General features: G+C 36.3%; 1 protein-coding gene across 2 annotated transcripts in view; it reads right to left on the minus strand.

Annotated features, from left to right (window-relative positions):
- Positions 1-8482: 8482 nt before the first annotated feature.
- The window catches only part of BLTP1 (bridge-like lipid transfer protein family member 1), a 191765-nt gene continuing 178863 nt past the window's right edge, over positions 8483-21384 (minus strand). For both annotated transcript variants that reach the window (XM_030863930.2, XM_030863932.2), the window contains 9 exons: positions 21040-21197; positions 20730-20922; positions 20298-20515; positions 17148-17399; positions 16246-16449; positions 14901-15095; positions 14355-14489; positions 11612-11777; positions 8483-9231 (listed from right to left, as the gene is read on the minus strand). In XM_030863930.2, the coding sequence (XP_030719790.1) occupies positions 9015-9231; positions 11612-11777; positions 14355-14489; positions 14901-15095; positions 16246-16449; positions 17148-17399; positions 20298-20515; positions 20730-20922; positions 21040-21197 (1738 nt within the window). In that variant the 3' untranslated portion in view covers positions 8483-9014. The remainder of the gene's footprint in view (positions 9232-11611; positions 11778-14354; positions 14490-14900; positions 15096-16245; positions 16450-17147; positions 17400-20297; positions 20516-20729; positions 20923-21039; positions 21198-21384) is intronic.

Consider the following 21384-nt stretch of genomic DNA (forward strand, 5'->3'; position numbering starts at 1 on the left):
TTTCACTTTCAGATTTTTCATCATTAGTGAATAGGAATGCCAGAGATTTCTGTGCATTAATTTTGTATCCTGCTACTTTACCAAATTCATTGATTAGCTCTAGTAGTTTTCTGGTAGCAACTTTAGGATTCTCTATGTATAGTATCATGTCATCTGCAAACAGTGACAGCTTTACTTCTTCTTTTCCGATTTGGATTCCTTTTATTTCCTTTTCTTCTCTGATTGCTGTGGCTAAAACTTCCAAAACTATGTTGAATACGAGTGGTGAGAGTGGGCAACCTTGTCTTGTACCTGCTCTTAGTGGAAATGTTTTCAGTTTTTCACCATTGAGAACAATGTTTGCTGTGGGTTTGTCATATATGGCCTTTATTATGTTGAGGAAAGTTCCCTCTATGCCTACTTTCTGGAGGGTTTTTATCATAAATGGGTGTTGAATTTTGTCGAAAGCTTTCTCTGCATCTATTGAGATGACCATATGTTTTTCTTCTTCAATTTGTTAATATGGTTTATCACATTGATTGATTTGCGTATATTGAAGAATCTTTGCATTCCCACTTGATCATGGTGTACGATCCTTTTAATGTGCTGCTGGATTCTGTTTGCTAGTATTTTGTTGAGGATTTTTGCATCTATGTTCATCAGTGATATTGGCCTGTAGTTTTCTTCCTTTGTGACATCCTTGTCTGGTTTTGGTATCAAGGTGATGGTGGCCTCGTAGAATGAGTTTGGGAGTGTTCATCCCTCTGCTATATTTTGGAAGAGTTTGAGAAGTATAGGTGTTAGTTCTTCTCTAAATGTTTGATAGATTTTTACCTGTGAAGCCATCTGGTCCTGGGCTTTTGTTTGTTGGAAGATTTTTAATCACAGTTTCAATTTCAGTGCTTGTGATTGGTCTGTTCATATTTTCTATTTCTTCCTGATTCAGTCTTGGCAGGTTGTGCATTTCCAAGAATTTTTCCATTTCTTCCAGTTTATCCATTTTATTGGCATAGAGTTGCTTGTAGTAATCTCTCATGATCGTTTGTATTTCTGCAGTGTCAGTTGTTACTTCTCCTTTTTCATTTCTAATTTTATTGATTTGAGTCTTCTCCCTTTTTTTATTGATGAGTCTGGCTAATGGTTTATCAATTTTGTTTATCTTCTTAAAGAAGCAGCTTTTAGTTTTATTGATCTTTGCTATCGTTTCCTTCATTTCTTTTTCATTTATTTCTGATCTGATCTTTATGATTTCTTTCCTTCTGCTAACTTTGAGGTTTTTGTTCTTCTTTCTCTAATTGCTTTAGGTGCAAGGTTAGGTTGTTTATTCGAGGTGTTTCCTGTTTCTTAAGGTAGGACTGTATTGCTATAAACTTCCCTCTTAGAACTGCTTTTGCTGAATTCCATAGGTTTTGGGTCGTAGTGTCTCCATTGTCATTTGTTTCTAGGTATTTTTTGATTTCCTCTTTGATTTCTACAGTGATCACTTCGTTATTAAGTAGTGTATTGTTTAGCCTCCATGTGTTTGTATTTTTTACAGATCTTTTCCTGTAATTGATATCTAGTCTCATAGCGTTGTGGTCAGAAAAAATACTTGATAAAATTTCAATTTTCTTAAATTTACCAAGGCTTGATTTGTGACCCAAGATATGATCTATCCTGGAGAATGTTCCATGAGCACTTGAGAAAAATGTGTATTCTGTTGTTTTTGGATGGAATGTCCTATAAATATTAATTAAGTCCATGTTGTTTAATGTATCATTTAAAGCTTGTGTTTCCCTATTTATTTTCATTTTGGATGATGTGTCCATTGGTGAAAGTGGGGTGTTAAAGTCCCCTACTTTGAATGTGTTCTTGTCGATTTCCCCTTTTATGGCTGTTGGTTTTTGCCTTTTGTATTGAGGTGCTCCTATGTTGGGTGCATAAATATTTACAATTGTTATATCTTCTTCTTGGATCGATCCCTTGATCATTATGTAGTGTCCTTCTTTGTCTCTTCTAATAGTCTTTATTTTAAAGTCTATTTTGTGTGATATGAGAATTGCTACTCCAGCTTTCTTTTGGTTTCCATTTGCATGGAATATCTTTTTCCATCCCCTTACTTTCAGTCTGTATGTGTCTCTAGGTCTGAAGTGGGTCTCTTGTAGACAGCATATATATGGGTCTTTTTTTTTAATCCATTCAGCCAGTCTGTGTTTTTTGGTGCAAGCAGGTAATCCATTTACATTTAAGGTAATTATCGATATGTATGTTCCTATTCCCATTTTCTTAATTGTTTTGGGTTTGTTATTATAGGTCTTTTCCTTCTCTTGTGTTTCTTGCCTAGAGAAGTTCCTTTAGCATTTGTTGTAAAGCTGGTTTGGTGGTGCTGAACTCTCTCAGCTTTTGCTTGTCTGTAAAGGTTTTAATTTCTCCATCAAATCTGAATGAGATCCTTGCTGGGTAGAGTAATGTTGGTTGTAGGTGTTTCTCCTTCATCACTTTAAATATGTCCTGCCAGTCCCTTCTGGCTTGCAGGGTTTCTGCTGAAAGATCAGCTGTTAACCTTATGGGGATTCCCTTGTGTGTTATTCGTTGTTTTTCCCTTGCTGCTTTTAATATGTCTTCTTTGTATTTAATTTTTGACAGTTTGATTAATATGTGTCTTGGCGTGTTTCTCCTTGGATTTATCCTGTATGGGACTCTCTGTGCTTCCTGGACTTGATTAACTATTTCCTTTCCCATATTAGGGAAGTTTTCAACTATAATCTCTTCAAATATTTTCTCAGTCCCTTTCTTTTTCTCTTCTTCTTCTGGGACCCATATAACTTGAATGTTGGTGCATTTAATGTTGTCCCAGAGGTCTCTGAGACCGTCCTCAGTTCTTTTCATTCTTTTTTCTTTATTCTGCTCTGCAGTAGTTATTTCCACTATTTTATCTTCCAGGTCACTTATCCATTCTTCTGCCTCAGTTATTCTGCTATTGATCCCATCTAGAGTACTTTTAATTTCATTTATTGTGTTGTTCATCGTTGCTTGTTTCATCTTTAGTTCTTCTAGGACCTTGTTAAATGTTTCTTGCATTTTCTCTATTTTATTTCCAAGATTTTGGATCATCTTTACTGTCATTATTCTGAATTCTTTTTCAAGTAGATTGCCTATTTTCTCTTCATTTGTTAGGTCTGGTGGGTTTTTATCTTGCTCCTTCATCTGCTGTGTGTTTTTCCGTCTTCTCATTTTGCTTATCTTACTGTGTTTGGGGTCTCCTTTTTGCAGGCTGCAGGTTCGTAGTTCCCGTTGTTTTTGGTGTCTGTTCCCAGTGGCTAAAGCTGGTTCAGTGGGTTGTGTAGGCTTCCTGGTGGAGGGGACTAGTGCCTGTGTTCTGGTGGATGAAGCTGGATCTTGTCTTTCTGGTGGGCAGGTCCAGGTCTGGTGGTATGTTTTGGGGTGTCTGTGGCCTTATTATGATTTTAGGCAGCCTCTCTGCTAATGGGTGGGGTTGTGTTCTTGTCTTCCTAGTTGTTTGGCATAGGGTGTCCAGCACTGTAGCTTGCTGGTCATTCAGTGAAGCTGGGTGCTGGTGTTAAGATGGACGTCTCTGGGAGGTTTTCGCCGTTTGATATTACGTGGAGCTGGGAGGTCTCTTGTGGACCAGTGTCCTGAAGTTAGCTCTCCCACCTCAGAGGTACAGCACTGACTCCTGGCTGTAGCATCAAGAGCCTTTCATCCACACGGCTCTGAATAAAAGGGAGAAAAAGTAGAAAGGAAGAAAGAAAGAGGATAAAATAAAATAAAGTAAGATAAAATGAAATAAAGTTATTTAAATAAAAATAATTATGAAGAAAAAAATTTTTTAAGTAAGTAAACAAAACAAAAAACGGACGGTTAGAACCCTAGGAGACATGGTGAAAGCAAAGCTATACAAAGTCTCACACAGAAACATACACACTCACAAAAAGAGGAAAAGGGGAAAAAATAGTAAATCTTGCTCTCAAAGTCCACCTCCTCAATTTAGGATGATTCGTTGTCTATTCATGTATTCCACAGATGCAGGGTACATGAAATTGATTGTGGAGATTTAATCCGCTGCTTCTGAGGCTGCTGGGAGAGATTTCCCTTTCTCTTCTTTGTTCACACAGCTCCAGGGGCTCAGCTTTCGATTTCGCCCCGCCGCTGCGTGTAGGTCGCAGGAGGGCGTCTGTTCTTCGCTCAGACAGGACGGGCTTAAAGTAGTAGCTGATTAGGGGGCTCTGTCTCACTCAGGCCGAGGGGAGGGAGGGGCACGGAGTGCGGGGCGGGCCTGCGGCGGCAGAGGCCGGCGTGACGTTGCACCAGCCTGAGGCGCGCCGTGCGTTCTTCCGGGGAAGTTGTCCGTGGATCACGGGACCCTGGCAGTGGCGGGCTGCACAGGCTCCCCGGAAGAGGGGTGTGGATAGTGACCTGTGCTCGCACACAGGCTTCTTGGTGGCATCAGCAGCAGCCTTAGAGTCTTATGCGTGTCTCTGGGCGCGGCTTGCGCCGGTGTCTAGAGCTCCTTTAAGCAGCGCTCTTAATCCCCTCTCCTCACGCACCAGAAAACAAACAGAGAAGAAAAAGTCGCTTGCCTCTTCGGCAGGTCTAGACTTTTCCCCGGACGCTGTGTTTGTGCCGCCAACCCCAGTCCTATCCCTGGGATCCGACCGAAGCCCGAGCCTCAGCTCCCAGCCCCCGCCCACCTCGGCGGGTGAGCAGACAAGCCTCTTGGGCTGGTTAGTGCGGGTCGGCGCCGATCTTCTGTGTGGGAATCACCCCACCTTGCCCTCTGCACCCCTGGCTGTGCTCTCCTCTGCGGCTCCGAAGCTTTCCCCCTCTGCCGCCCGCAGTCTCTGCCCGCGAAGGGGCTTCCTAGTGTGTGGAAACCTTTTCTCCTTCACAGCTCCCTCCTACTGGTGCAGGTCCCGTCCCTATCCTTTTGTCTCTGTTTATTCTTTTTTCTTTTGCCCTACCCAGGTACGTGGGGAGTTTCATGCCTTTTGGGAGGTCTGAGGTCTTCTGCCAGCGTTCAGTAGGTGTCCTGTAGTAGTTGTTCCACGTGTAGATGTATTTCCGATGTATCTGTCCGGAGGAAGGTGATCTCCGTGTCTTACTCTTCCGCCATCTTCCCCCTCTCTCCCTGACCACTAGTTTAAAACATCTACTACAGTATGTAGGTCAGCACCCCAGCTATACATATCTTTCTTAGACTGAGGAATCACTGAATCTTCAGTAGGCTAGTCTACGATTATAAGTCTAGCTGCATATGGGTAATGATAAAACTACTGAAACCCATGGGCATCAGCTTTCTCTCACTGTAAGTTAGATAAGTTTTCATTCTGTTGAACAATGAATAAACCTGTTAACAGGAAACAGTAGTAACAAAGTGATAGTAACAATAGTAATAGTAAAGTATTTAAACAGAAAACTATTCATGTTTGATGCTTAAGATAAATATCTGGCTTCTCCTGTCCAAAGGTTGGAATTCATTGAAAGACACATACCAGAGATAAGGAGGTTAAAAAAAATAGTCAGCTTTATTGCCTAACGAATCTAAATTGGAAAATGTGCCCAGCTGTCTGGCCAAATGGGGTTGCCGTCACTCTCTAAATACACAAACTTCCTCATTCTATCAGTGCAAGCTGGACAAATCCAGCTTGCCCCTTACAGCATGCACAAGGGAGGAAATCAGAATTGCATCCTCCTTGCAGGCAGGCTGGCTTCAAAAGATGAAATGAGAATAGGCTCATTCGTTTTCTTTTCTCTAGAGCACCAGATGGATTAAGTCACTTCTGGGGAGGAGTGAACAACAGGTTGGGAGAGAAATTGTTATTATTCTGGTGGAAGGCACTCATAGTGGAAACATGAAGCCGGGGAAAGGAGCTTATCAAAGAGTATTAGTTACAGCGACTTGTCTATCCTGTACCGTTTCACTTGGCAGTTGACTTGATGCCCTGACAGGTCACCCTGTATTCATTCTGAGAGCTTAAGCTTTGTTGTTACCTCCTAACACCACTCCCCACATCCAGACCACTGGGTCTACACCTAACGACCAGAGTCTACTTGCCATCACTCTTTGACAGCATTTGCTCTCTTTGGCATTTTTTAACAGTATCTTACTCCAGAAGTGCCTCCCAACATCTGATGGTTCTTCTGAGAGCTTTCCTAGGGTTTGTCACATATCATTGCCTGAATAAACTGTTTGTTTGAACTTGAGTTCAGAGCCTTTCCTGGCCTTGAGTTGCTCAGCTCTGACCTACACAGGTAAAGCAGACAAAATTCACAGAACCCGAACTTATTGAGTATTGCTCAGTTGAGGACTGTCTATCCATCTAACACTTCTGGCTAAGGATACTCTCTGCTTGAGGTCCCAAATGGGAACAACAAAAAAAAGATTCTCGACTGACTTTAAAATATGTGCTAGTGACAAAGGGAGATGGGTAACTAGCTCTCACTGTGTGGAGGGCACAGCATTCTGAGTATGGCTCTACCGGTTGCCATAGAAAATGACAAGTCCACACAGGCAATCAGGTTTATTCCATTAAACTTTAGAAGGCACCATTCCATAGTGAGGATAGAGAAGGTTCTAGAGCAATTCTATTTAGTGTAGTCCATGGACTGAGGCCACTCCATGAATTATTAATGCTCTACAAGAAGTATAGAAATTGAGAGTACACGTTTAGAAGTTCTTACAGCAATTGACAGAATACACTTGAATCTAATAATAAAACTGAATGTAAAAAATTAAAAATTCGAGCTTGTGTTTTGTATGTTGAGTATTTTTATAAATGTTTTCATTTTGAATAATTGATCTTTACTGTATTTTACAAGTATTGCTTTGGCAGTTTAGATTGGTACTGCAGATTTATATTTGGTGCTACATATAGGTAATTTAAAAAAAACGATTCTTCACTACAGATTGTTTGTGAATCCCGGGTCTAAAGTGGGCCAGAAATTATGATCTTTATATGAGAAAATCCTTTAGATTTTGTTACATGTCATTGGAATGTTATAGAAAATCTGGATGTATAATGTGATTTACTAGAATAGGATAAGGTACATGATACTCAAAATATAATTTTAGCAGACTGCCTGGAAACTGGTATCTACACAGGGCTGTATCTTTTTTCATTCAAGGATAGAGATCATCCTTCGTTTTTTTTGTTTGTTTTGTTTTACAGTTGCATACTATTCCATTAAGTGGGTCTGTCATATTTCATTTACCTGTCTTCCACTGATGGACATTTGAATTGTTTCCATCCATTTATTATGAATACTGCAATAAACATTCTTACATAATTATTTCACACATATGCAGGTATATCCAGTAGTGAGACTGTTCAGTAAGAGATGATGTGCCTTTGTAATTTTAGTAGCTTTGTGTAATTGTCCTTCATGGGGGTTATGTCAATTTACACTCCTACCACCACTGCACAAATACGGTTTTCCCATAGCTTTGTCCAACAGAGCCACAGAAATTTTCAACAGTTACAGATTTATTTTAAATTGCCCTTTTTTTGATAGCATTAGCACAGTAAGTGCCAGAAACAGAGTTTATACTTATGTCGTTTTTTTTGGTAATCTCATATATCAATACAGTTAAAGCCAGAGGAAATTTTTAACATTTAGAACTTACTACTAGCGTACTGTTTCTTGGAAGCAGAGAATTAATACCTGAAGTACAACTCCAGGAACTAATTTTCAGAATTTTTACTTATTCTGTTTTATGAAGTAACTATCTTAGATAGTTCTCTGGTAAGCTTGACCAATAGAAATATTGTACCTATCCCTCCCAACTGTAGGGCTGCCAAAGGGGAAACAGAGATCAGGCAGATGATTCATAAGATGGTCTAGCAGAATATGAAATGATGATTCTAGACACTAGGGTTTTAGTTGTGCTACTGAATTGCTGTGTGACCTTAGATAGCAGTTCTTAATTCCCCTACTGACACTTAGTGTACATGCATATCTACATACATACCTACACACACACACACCCTTGGCTAAGTGTCTTGACTCCTCTTGAGTTTTTAATCTGTCAGAACAAATAATGCAGAAGTCTGCACCAGAGGCTTTCTTGAGGCATTTTCTAGCTCATGGTTCTTCAGTTCTGCTGTTTTACCCAGCCTTTAAACTGACTATTGACTTAGCTAGATTTCAAACCTGAGTTGTGATTAACAGTATTATAGCTACCTTTGAATATTACTTTAGATTTTGCTTTTCTTTTAAAATTTATTTATTAGATTTACATGTATAATATTATACATATTCATATGCACAAGGAATACATATAAATATATAAAGAATATCGTATAATAAAACAAATAGCTGTGTACTTACCAGTAGCTTAAGAAATAGAACAATACCTCATATTTCTGAAGCCTCTGCTGTACCTCTCCCTGAGATAATTTTTTATAAGTATTATTGTCTGTGAAAACAGTAACTGACACAGGCTGGGCATCTATTAATTATAAAATAAGCTATAAAAGGAAGAAAGTCTCAAACAACTACAGACTGAAACCAATTATTGTGACTTTATTACAATAGTTACAAACAATACTTTAGTGGTATGTATTTGTATCACAATTACTCAAACTATATACAAATAGATATTTATACAAGTCTACACTTAAAAAAAAGAAAAAGCAATTAATGTCCAAAAAAAAAAGTCACATTATCAACAAATTTTTTTCTAAAAGTTATGGCCAATAACAAAGGAAATTCACAGTTATTCTGAAAATATTTTAAAGATGCAGGAATCATATTGCACATAATACAGTTATAAACCTTACTGAGCAGATGTGTATATTTTAATCTAGTTTTTCACAAAATTTACATCATGCAATACTTCACTGTATACAGAATGGTAGAACTACAATAAACAGGTTAACTTACAAACTTTTAATATAATGGCCACAAAATTAGAATTTTTTAAAGTTATATTTAAAGTAATTTTACTATACAAAAAAACACAAAAAACCCAACACTCCAGTGTAATAAAGCTTAACAGACAGAATCAAAATTTGTTCACAGATCAAGTTACATTTTTAGTGTTCTTCTTTATCTTTTCCTTTCTTTTCCTTTTCATCCTGTAGTGCAGTACCGAGTTTTTTAATAAGAACTGACAGAACCTTGTCCAGTGGGTCCATAACTCCTCTTTGAAGCCACTTAGGAATAGTAGTCCTGGCATGATGAAAGCCCAATTTTTGAAGAATATAATCAACGCCTACTGGATCAATTTTTCTTCCAGTCCAAGAAATTAATCTAAAATAATTATAAGTCATTATTATTAAGGAGTACAGTGCCCTAGCACAGTCCTGAAGGTAGGTTCAAGACAAAGTATTTTCAGTAGATGCAAATGATTATCTAACCTACAATTCCTGGATTCACTGTAATAGCACTCAAAAAATGTGTGAGCCTACACAGCAACGGCATTTAGTGAATTTCATCGTGATTAATTTATTTTAGGCCTCAAGTTACATGGTCATCTTAGTTACAAGGACATCTGGCTCATTCTAAAAGATGGTATTAACTTGATGGGGGGAATCCTTTCATGATGTTCACGTATATCAAATCATGATGTTGTACACTTAAAATATCTGTTTTGTCAATTATACTTCAATAAAGCTGGGAGAAAAAGGCTAAAATTTACTAAGTGTTTGCTATGTGCTAAACGTGTTTGAAGGAAGAACCATTTTCTCCCTATTCTTTCCGTTTTCTTCCATATAGAAGAACAGTGTTAGTGAAACACTCCTGGTCTTTCTCTGCCCCCTTATTGGTGATTTATCTGATTGGCAAATTAACAGAGGAACTGAGTAGTGTAGTTCAGTACCCTCCTCCCTACCTGCTCTTCAGGAGCTTCTCATTTTGAACTGTTCCTCCATGCCATAGGTTTTTCAAGGACAGGCCCCTAAATAGTTAGCCCAAGACGGTTCGTGGCTGCCTGTAGCTACATGAGTACACAAGGCTGCTGACTGCACAACTCTAGCATCCCTCTGCCCCCCACCTCCTGAGTTCTGCATCATTGAGACCCTGTAGGTAAGTCCAAACCTAGACTTCGTAATAGAAAGACATTGTTGCTTGACACCAAACCACATTCTGTTATCAGCTTTATAAGTATTAAAGCTGTAATTTTGATTTCCAGCTGCCTCTTGCTGTTTCAATTGATCCTGAACTTAGGTAGGGAAAAGGAGGGTATTAAGCACTGGTCTGCTAAAACTCTAATGGTTGTAAGCTTTTTCCATTAATTAACTCATGTAACCATTGTAACAACCCTTGAAGGTAGGTAATACCATTTTCCAAATTTTTCATGTGAGGCACCTGAGGCATTAGATCCTTTGGCCAAGGTCACTCAGCCACTATGCTATGTAGCTGGGCTTAGAGCCAGAGCCCTTAACCACGTGCTCCACCAGTATATTGTATCGCTTAATCTCTTGATAGGTATCTAATATATATATATATATATATATGTACACACACATATATAATATATATGTGTGTATATATATGTTTATAGCAAATTTAACTATTTTTATTCTCATTTTAAATTAAAAGATAGTCAATTTCATTATGTTTATTGATATTTACATATAATGGACGGTTTTCTGTATTAGGACCTTTGCAGTATTTTAATATTGACACTGTTGATATTTCTCATGAGTATATGTACTATTAATACCAAAGTGTATTGTTGATTTGGTTACAACATATTTTATTAAATACAAATTACTAACACAAAGTCACTACTTTCTGCTTATACAGGAGTCCACTGAATAATGGAGCTCTTACTAGTTTAGAATGATTTTGTGGCATAAATATATCTGAATAATAACGTTGTCTAAATGAAATATGTATCATTCTGCAGAATGTTGTGCTGGATTTTTTTTGATACTGTTATTGCATGATGGACAGTTATAATCTGATTAACAAAGCAGATGAGAGGAAAGAGGAATAGGAAGGTTGTGTTAAATCACACACAAGGACATACAAAGCAAGTACTGCTAGTTACAGCAGAAGTTTAATTAAAACTAGAAAATACTTTGGAAAGTTTGATATGGAAACAATGTGATGTAGCTGGGATTGTGACTGTAGTAGAACATGACACAGTAAAGGAACCTGAATCTGAATTAAATCTGACATTTCAGGATGGTTTTATATTGCTTAGTATGCAGACAGAAAGACACTGTGACACTGTAGGTTCTATTACATTGTCATGACATATGTGAAAAATTGTAATGACTACTTAATGATGATGTATGACTTCTGCATCTTACAAAACAGTTTATTGTAGCTACCTCAAACACCTGAAAATAACATCCTGCTGAGATGGTGAAAAAATAATAGCAACAGCAAAAGTGGAGTTACTCTCATTTTTTACTGATTAACTGACAGGATGTCATGTCACACACTGGATAGTTAGTCAGCACGGAGCTATTCTCAGTTGTTTGTGCTGCTTTTGCCTTGCTTAGAAGCACTTACAAAGGAAAAAAGGAGCAGCAAAAATATGTCAGAAGCTGTAGAGGCTGTAAGTGACTAACATAAAAATATTTTTTGGTAAACCATATTTAACCTGCTGCATTATTTATAACCTTTTTCTCATAATAATCTCATAGGAAATAGGTAAATATATACACCCACTCCTTACCTAAGAGTGGGTTCTAGATGCCATGTATTGCACATAAAATCTCTCCAGTCCACAGTAGTGTAAGTGATGCTGTCTTCTCTGTCTTTGTCAGAGGAATTTTCGTCATGAATGATAACTGGACTTTTCTGTCCTGGTCGAGTAGATAAAATCCGAGGTGGAAAAATAGCTATAAGGAAAATGATATATTAATATTGCAAATACATATCTTATAAATTTATTTTAAGTCACTAAATGAACAAAGTAATTGGCTCCATTTGTTTTTATTTATAAACTGGCCAAAGCCTCATTTAATTACATTTCTTAAAAAATATTTAAAAATAAGCCATAAGTAAGTGCCAGTTATTGGTATTTCTTGGAGAAAGACAATATCGAAGTTATTTTATTCACTCATAAGAATTAGAAATAACATGTCATCATTTATTTTTGAGTAATAGCACATGTTTTACATGTATCTGTGTGCCTAAAACATACAGTAAAGAATATTTGATAGCAGGCACAGGACACTGAAATTGACAGTTGTAGGGCTCCTAAAAAAATGCCTGTAGCTGGATGACTTTTTAACAGCTTTTTTGAGATACAGTTCACTCGTTTAAAGAGTACAGCTCAATGGTTTTTTAATGTTAATGCCTATATATATATATTTGAAAGGCTGCACTAACTTAGGAGTTTTTTAGGTAAGCAGTCTTTTCACTCTTCATAGTTGAGTACTCAAATGTTTTATGAAAAATGAAGTCTTTTAAAATTGGTGATCATAAATGATATATTTAAAATTGAATCTGGGACAAAAGTAGCTTTCATATGATCTTTAATAAATACAGCATTTCTATAGGGCACAGGTTTTCAAGACACAAATTGGACATAAAATAATGATTAATACGAAATATGATATGTATTATGTAGCTCTGGTTATAACTGTTAATTAGCAGTGGGATAATATATTGATTGGGAATGAACCCAGGAATGAAGCCGTACCCTCACACCACATCGGAATACAGATGTCTTCAGTTATTGCCTGGTCTGTTGCTCTGCTTTTGTTTATTATTGATGGTGGTTACAGTACAACAGTTTATCTGGATGTTCTAGGAATATGTTGATTCTGCTCTAGTCTTACATACTGTTAAGAATTTTCTGAGGCATGTTTATATTTATTTTGCCCAACACTACTTGCTTTTAGTTTTTTTAAAAAATATATACTTACAGCTATTAAAATATTTTATTTGTAATGAAAATCCCCATAAGTAATAGTTTCGTCACTGTAAGTCTGATAATCAAGTCCCTATTTCCTCTTTTCGCAATGAAATAATGTCTTACAACAATTTCTAGAAAAAATACATTTTAAAAGAAATACACACAGTTCATGGCAGGCCAACACAATATTTCATAAAGTGACAAAGGTTCCACATAATACCTGAGGGAAAGAAATCTGGCAGGCATTCATACCTAGGTAGACTAGAAAAGAATTCTGCACTTCACAGCTTTATCTAGAATCTGTGTTTCTCCACATTAAGTTTAAATATTAAGGCAGAGAGAAAAACAAGAGGATTAACAGTGATGGTATATTTTGTTGCTCTATGTGAAGACTGGATCTATGCATATTATACATAACATTTCCTATTATACGCCTGCAGTCATTTTACTTGAATGGCTCATAGATTTCTCCCAGCCATCATTATTGCTTTCACTCTCACTGAATTTTTGGCACATCTAGATTAAATAGTAATGGAAGAGCAACTCAACTTATGTATGCTATATTTACACTCTTTCCACATGGTCTTTTGATAATCTGTCTTTGTTTTCTTCACTCAAACATTCATCATGAAGCTATTTTGAAATATCTACAAGATAAATTTTATATTTCTTTCTTCTTGGAAAAAATGAAGCAGTTATTATAGTGTAATTATAGTGTGACTTGATTATATTTAATAAATTAAATAAATTTCATCTATTCGAAGCAGTTTTTTTAAAAGCACATCTGTTGTTTTTACCATTGTATATTCATATAGTTGCACAATAAATATTTATTGAGTGAATAAAGACCATATATTTGGAGAGCATTCCATATCATGACATTTTAAACTACCTCATTCTTTTAAACAGCTACAGAGTATTCCATTTCACTGTATGGACACACCATAATATATTCAGCCAATTCCATATGGATATGAGGGTCACCATATGTTTCTTAGTGGGCCAACATTTAAGTTTCCAGTGAGTAAAACCAATGTTAGCTAGCTCATGAAAACAAGACACCACTACTGAGGTCTAAATATTTATAAAAAAGATAACATTCTGTGCATTCTAGACAGATATATCTTCTTCTTTAATTCGGTTTTCCCAATTATGTATGTAACTCTTGCTAACTTTATTATGTAGTTGTTTCTCTAGTCATTTCACTTTGACCAGCAATATTTCCTCAAAGAGGCTTTCTTTTCTAACTTTGTGAGACTATCTTACTAGACCTGATAATATACAGAACATATATGGAAACATTGTGTAAAGTATAAAACACCATTCAGTTTGAGATATGGTTAGAAAAAAAATGAAATGTACCTGGCAGATACTCAGAAAGTCTATCACATAGTCTTACTAATATATATTTATTGATATTTGTAACTCATAGAGGAAGGAGACACATTCTACCCATTTTATCACTAGACCATAAAAATCCATATAAATTGTAGTGAGAGCTGCCTTTCCTGAAGCTTGAAGGGAAAAACAAAACCAAAACCAATATGTTACCCACCTTTTTCTTTTTCTTTAAGATAAGCTGACACTAAATCATGAAGAAACATGATGAGCTCAGCGTCCATCGTCACACAAATGTGGTCAGTGAACTCTGTCACCACACTGCATTCTACCTTTGGCTTCAGGCTGGCGTCTGCAATGGCAAAGTTCTTTTACAGTAAAAGATTATTGAAATAAGTCCCTTCCTCTTCTCATTAACAAGGGATTTACATGGGTCCGTGTAAATGCCTCCACTTAAATGCAATTTCTGTATATGACTTACAGAATGATGATGATAGTTAACTAAGCACTTTCCAAGTATATGCCATTTACTCATAAAACCCTGATGAAGTCCTATTAGCCCCATTTGAGGAGAAAGAGGCACAAATGGAGTAAATTATTTGCCAGAGGTCATACAGCTGGTAAGAAAATCAATTTGAACCAGAAGATCAATTTCATTATATTATATTACAAAAATAACCTTCAGGGAAAAAAAGAAGTTTGAAGATCCTTTAGAATTTTATTTTAGTTAACTTTAGAAACTAAAGATTGTTTTTCCACATACTCTGTAATGAAGGTTCTTGTGGTTCTTGAACGTGAATAGATTTAAAGTCAAGCTGCATCCTTGGTAATGCAAAGATAGTCTCTGTTTCATGATTGTAGCTAGAACATCCTCTGAATCCACTCAGCAAACTAGAATTCTTCACTGTAGTGCTATTCTCAGTGTTATTAGCATCAACATTACGAAGCAGATTTAGCTCTACAAGCATAATGATAAAGACAATAAGAATCAAACCAATAGGCATTGATAAGCATATAGCTTTCATGACATTGATACACAGAACTTTTATCATTTCAAAAGGCTGGAAAATGAATACATTTTAAAAAAGAGAGCCATATTTAAGCTTTGATTTTGAGACTAGTTATATGCCTCTATAGTATAAATATGGACACATTTATATATACATACATATACAAATATATATCTCACTATTCTCAATATTGAAGCTTTATAACATGATTTTGGATAAATCCAGTAAATTGTGTTTTTTTGTTTCTTGAATTTTGAATATTATTCTCAATTGAAATCGTATCTGAATTTAATGAAGGCGAAGTCTTAACCACTGGACCGCCAGGGAAGTTCCAGGAGGTCTTTTTTAAGTAAAACATTCAAGTCTTAACATGTCCCAGTCTAGTCAGCTTTTTAATACAGATGAAATGATTGGTAAAAGCAGTACTCTAAACTCTGACACAAAAACAACCGCAGAATAAGAATTTTCATGACTGAATTACTACAAGACCGGTGAATCTAATTTACTTCCTTATCCTCCTTTGTTCTGAGAACATTTTTAACAGTCTCTGATCCCTAGGGTTGCCTGTGCATAACAACTATTTTCCATGAGGCCCAAGCCATCTTCTTTTCCATTCTGAGAGGATTGAAAAAATGAATAAATTAAAAAATGAAAATGAATTTTAAAACTTCATCAAAAGCACTTTCTTTAAACTTATGACTTCACAGGAATACTAATATTTAGTTTCATTTTATTCCAGCCATCCTGAACCTTAATTTTTGGTATTCTATTACTTAGTTGTATAATAACTTTCCCAAACCTCCAATGTGAACATTACTATAAAAATATTTTTCCAATTATAATAAACTTAATTTCATTTATTTAAACCAATTTTATTTTGAATGTTTTCAGTTACATATAAAATAATTTTAGTCCATGAGATGTTGCACTACTAGGGTGGTGAATCATGTACTAATATTGCTACTTAAGGCAGCTGGAATAAAACGAAAATTGTTTAAAGAAATGGAAATTCTCCCTACACTTAAATTCTAAACACAGTCAACAAAGCCCCAAATAGAGAAAACAAAATAAATCTCTCCAAAGAATCAAACTTTTAACCTTCATTTCTTGTGGCTGTAACGTAATTGAACCATTCTTTCACGCTTGCTACTCCATGGGGTGGATTTTCATGGCGACGCCTTGTTATCTTGGTTATTGTTGCCATAGGACTTTCCAAAGCACCGCATGGTTTGGTAACCATGGTATTATGGCCCAGATGAAAATCCAGTGTTTGTACAATATATGTAGAATGATCACTAGCGCCTAGAGGGGAAAAAAAGTTTCTCAGTGTAACAAACTATATTTAGATGCAAGAAAAGTTGTGGCCCTAGAGCAATAAATTTAGCTAGGTAAGTCATACATAGATACAGAAGGCTGTAAAACTAAGGAGTACAAAAGAGAGAAAAAAATTCACAAATACTTTTTCTTGTAGTTATAACTGGATCTATCCCCAAGAAGATGAAGGACATCAACCATTTTTTCCTTCATCATTAAGAAACCACTGAGTAGAAAATTAAAGCTAAAAGAAACTGTGGAGGTAAAAGCACAGCCTGCCCATAAAAGTCTTGTAAAATAGTGTTGACTGGCAAGTAATTTCCTTACACTACCACTGTGTATCGTCTTCTCTTCATGTTTTTATAAGAAATTTTTACAATTTTTACAAATTTTTACAAATGACTATGGCCAACCACAGCAGCAAAAACTTTAATTGCCTAAGTAAGAAACAGAGTGAGATGGTAAGTTCAGAAATAAGTCCTTTAACATGTCCCAGACTTTATAGATACTGACTCATTGGCAGTGAACTCCTTGACATTGTCAGATACATGATAATAAATAGAGATGGATTTCAGAAATACCATAAGAAAAACAGATAAAAGATATGAGAAAAGAAAATTAACTTTGTCATATATAATCATATAAGAAGATGAGGAAAAGTGAAAGCTGAAAATGTGTCAGTTTACCATCTTCCCAGATTTTTTGAGCTTCGGTCCAAAAAGCAATATTTGGTTCCTCTAAGTGAAAAAGGGCCCATGATTTTGAACGGAAATTTGGACCATGAAAACAAGCTAGTGTCATATGATTTCCATGTAAGCTCATTGATCCTCCAAACTGCATTCCATCTTCCGGTAATGGAATCTGAAATAAGGATATGTGGCATCCTGATACCACCTTCAATACGCCAGGCCAATGTCGATGATGAGCTGCATCGAGCACTGCAAGAAAACAAAAAACCACTTATCCTGAAATATCTCATGAACATCCTGAATGCTGAGTAGGAAGACAGCAGGTGGCTACTTTCTACAGCTGAAGTGACTCAGATAACAGATGAAAACAACAATTCAGTCCCTGGTTAACATTAAGCAGAAGCTAATAAGGATACAGTCTGGGAAAAGATGCTGTGTAAGGATGGCTAGAACTCAGGAAAGTAGCAACTTGCTAATAATAATTACAACTAATGCTTCTGTAATGATTAATGATTTACAAAGTGCCCGCATGAAATTTTATGTAATTCTCACAGTATCTTTGTAAACTAGGTATTTCATCTAGACTCTTCAAGTGAAATAGAAGAGGGGTGAAGTGAACCAGTGAAGGCCTAGAAATCAAAGGCAGATCCCTGATTTTAAGTACTGGAAAAAAAATCTTTTATACCCTTTGCTGCTCAGAAGTGAGGTCTGAGGACCAGCGGCATCAGCATCGCCTGGGAGCTTGTTAGAAATTCACTCTTATGTCCACCCCAAATCTACTGCATCAGAATCTGCATTTTAAAAGCTCTCCAGGTGCACATTAAAGTTCAAGAACAACTAATCAGATATACAGTTGACCACTGAACAACATGGGGGTTAGGGGCACTGACCCTCTGCACAGTCGAATATCCATGTATAACTTACGGTTGGCCCTCCACATCCACACTTCCTCAGGATTCAACAAACCATAGACGGTGTAGTACCACAGTATTCATTACTATTGAAAAAAAATCTGTGCGTGGGCCTGCACAGTTCAAACCCATGTTTTTCAAGGGTCATCTGTACAATTCATATTTATATTTCCCACTTATTCCAATAATATCCTTTTGGCTGTTTTCCACAATTCTCATTCTGGATCTAACCAAGGATCATACATCATGATCATGCAAGGATCATGCATTAGTTGGCATATCTCTTTAGTTTCCTTTAATCTAAGACAATTCCTTAAGCCCGTTTGTCTGTTTCCCATGACAAAGACTTTTTGGAAGAATCCAGGCCATGCATTTTTGGGAACACTCCTCTATTTGTATATATGTCTGATACCAATTCTAGTTTAAAGGAAATGCAGGGACTAGGGGAGCAAGATAAATGAAACAACAAAGAAGCAACTGAAAAAGACCCAGAAAGTAGGATATTCTGCAGGACAATTGGCCAAGTCTCTTCAGCAAGTCAGGTCACTAAAAAAAGGACTATACTGAATTTAAAAATAGTAAAGGAACATAACCATTTTTAATCTGTGATCTTGGATATACTGGTTTGGACAAACCAGTTGTAAATATAATTTTAGATCAGTTGTGGACTGTGCTGAGGTGACTAGAGATAATTAGCACAATGGAAAGTTTGAGACTGTTGACTGGAAAAGGCTACAAAATATGAATAATGTTTTGGTAAAAGGTACATATATGTGTGTGTATGTATATATATATACATACACACACACACACGCATAGAAAAGTATCTGAAAGTATATAAAGTGTCGACAGTGATGATTTCTGGGTAGAATGTGATTTTTTTTTTTTTTTTGCTTGTATATGTTTTCTCATTTGTTTTCCCAATGCACATGTACTGCTTATATGATAATAAATCATTGAAAATTATCCTGCTTCTGACTACTTTTCACTTTTACCACTATCTCTCTAGTTAAGGCCACCATTGTCTGTTGCCTGGACTCTCAGAAAATCCTCCTTACAATGGTCATGTAAGTCTGTAGCAATGGTAATGGTAATTATTGCAGTGATTTCCTTACTTTCATTCTTAACCACCTTGGTCTGTTCCCCACACAGCAGCTTTAAAAAGGATTAATTTTTTAAAAAGTGAATCAAATAATATCAGATCTGTTCAAAGCTCTCGAATAGCTACCCATCATATTAAAAATCTTCTCTTTGGCCTCTCTAAGTTCGTGTCCAGTGTTTTCTTGCTTGCTCACTCTGTTCCACCACAGTGGGCCACCTTAATGATCCTCAAACAAGCAAGTTTCCTCCCGACTGTAGGAGCTTTGCACCTTTCAGTTGCCCACTTTGCCCAGAACTCTCTTCCCCAGATCTTAGCCTAGCTGTCACTTCAGGAAAGGTTTCCCTGACCACCCTTTCTCAAACAGCTATCCTCACAGTATGTATCACAGGCTCTGTGATCCTGCCCCTGCTTTGTTCTTTTTCTCAGCATTTCTCTCTACCTGAAATTATCTTACATACTTACTTAGCAAATTTGTTATGGTCTGTCTCTCCCATTAAAATGTAAGCTCCATGAGGATAGGAATTTTTTCTACTTAGTAGATCTCCTATGCCTAAAACAGTGCTTAAGAACACGGTTGATACATAATAAAAATTTGAATTACTGAATGAAAATCTGCCTAATATGACACAGGTAATAAATCCAAACTCAGACATTCTGATTCCATAGCCCATGCTCTAAACCAGAACGTGGTGTTGTCATATTTAGTATTAAAGAGCATGTATTGTATCTGAATACATATAGTTGTATGTATTAAACAGTCAAATGAACATGAGTAATGTAATGGGAAATACAATGTAAGCTATTCAGAATAAAAGAAAATATATCTAATCATTAGTTGTAACTTGTAATTATGTAATAAGGTAAGAATTAATTTGTAATGTAGTGATGTAATCTGTAGTAATGGCATGATTGTAGATGAGCTGTGGCAGGGGGAGGAGATAATGAATGTGAATGACTTCCCAAATGATGGCCTCTAATTCCACTGGCGGGTAGGAAATTGGGTACTTTGCTGAGTGAGCAGGATAAAAAGCATATGGACCACTTTTTAAGTATGGTACATCGATATTATTTTAAATTAACACATATTTAGTGAAAGATAAAGCATATATAAAGCCTTAGTCTTCTAACTCTTACATTGTTCTTGTGAACTTTTCTCTAGGTTATTAGTCATTGTCTTAGGTGGAAGATAAGGAACTGGTCCCCAGGTAGACAGAGCTCGTTTGCTGGTGTCAAACTGTTGAGTGAAAAATTCCTGCAGCTTCATTCCTATTTTTATCAGGTCTGGTGTAGTTGATCTTGATATCATTACTTGGAAAATATCCCACTTCAGATCTCCATGGACAAAAATTTCACTAGAGCATAAAACAGAATCTTTTATCATATATATTACATAAGACAGTTTAAAAGCACAAGAAAAAGTCTCTTCCCCACCAGTTTTTCATTCATATTAATTGTATGATATAAAATCACTGTGCAGGAAAAATGGTTTGTGTTTTCTCACTGGATGATAGAAAATATGTTGAGTAGTCATGTAAAGTACTGAAAAAGTAATATTTTACTAAATACCTTTTATCGGTCATGCTTGAATCCAGTGTGTTATACAGATTTACTTTCCATTCATCCTGAAGCTTGAGATCAGCATTACTGAAGATACCCATGAGAATACTTGAGCCCATGTAATCAACACGAGCTTCAGTAGAACCCATAGTAATCTGAATTTTGTGACTGGGTTGCTGATTTGGATGTTCAGAAATATGAGCTAAAATAGAAACAATAATTAATTTTCACAGAAATGCCTCATGGGAAAAAACTCATCAAAATCAATTTTCAAATACTTTTCTTCAACATATTGTTCAGTTGTAAAATTTCAACATACCAACCATCTCCAAAGCATTGACATCTATAGTCCCTCCAACTACTCCTCCTTTAGAATCTAACTGTGATCTTCCTAGACCAACAGACATGCTTATCTCTCGATCTCGATTACTTCCTACTGACAGACGGCCCTGGCTCTTCAAACCACTAGTTGTCCAGCTATAAAAAAGAAAAAGTGTTATTAATTAGACATATGGCTTCCCGTGTCAATGAATTAAAACAGGAGTTAGATGATTTCAAAAAAGTTGGGCAATGAAACAATACATTTCTTATAAAAACTATGGTAAACATTTGAATATTAACATTAATGATGAAGCTTTCTTCTTAACTAGAAAATTATGCTATT

The sequence above is a fragment of the Globicephala melas genome, chromosome 5 (assembly GCF_963455315.2).
Source record: "Globicephala melas chromosome 5, mGloMel1.2, whole genome shotgun sequence".
NCBI lineage: Eukaryota > Metazoa > Chordata > Mammalia > Artiodactyla > Delphinidae > Globicephala > Globicephala melas.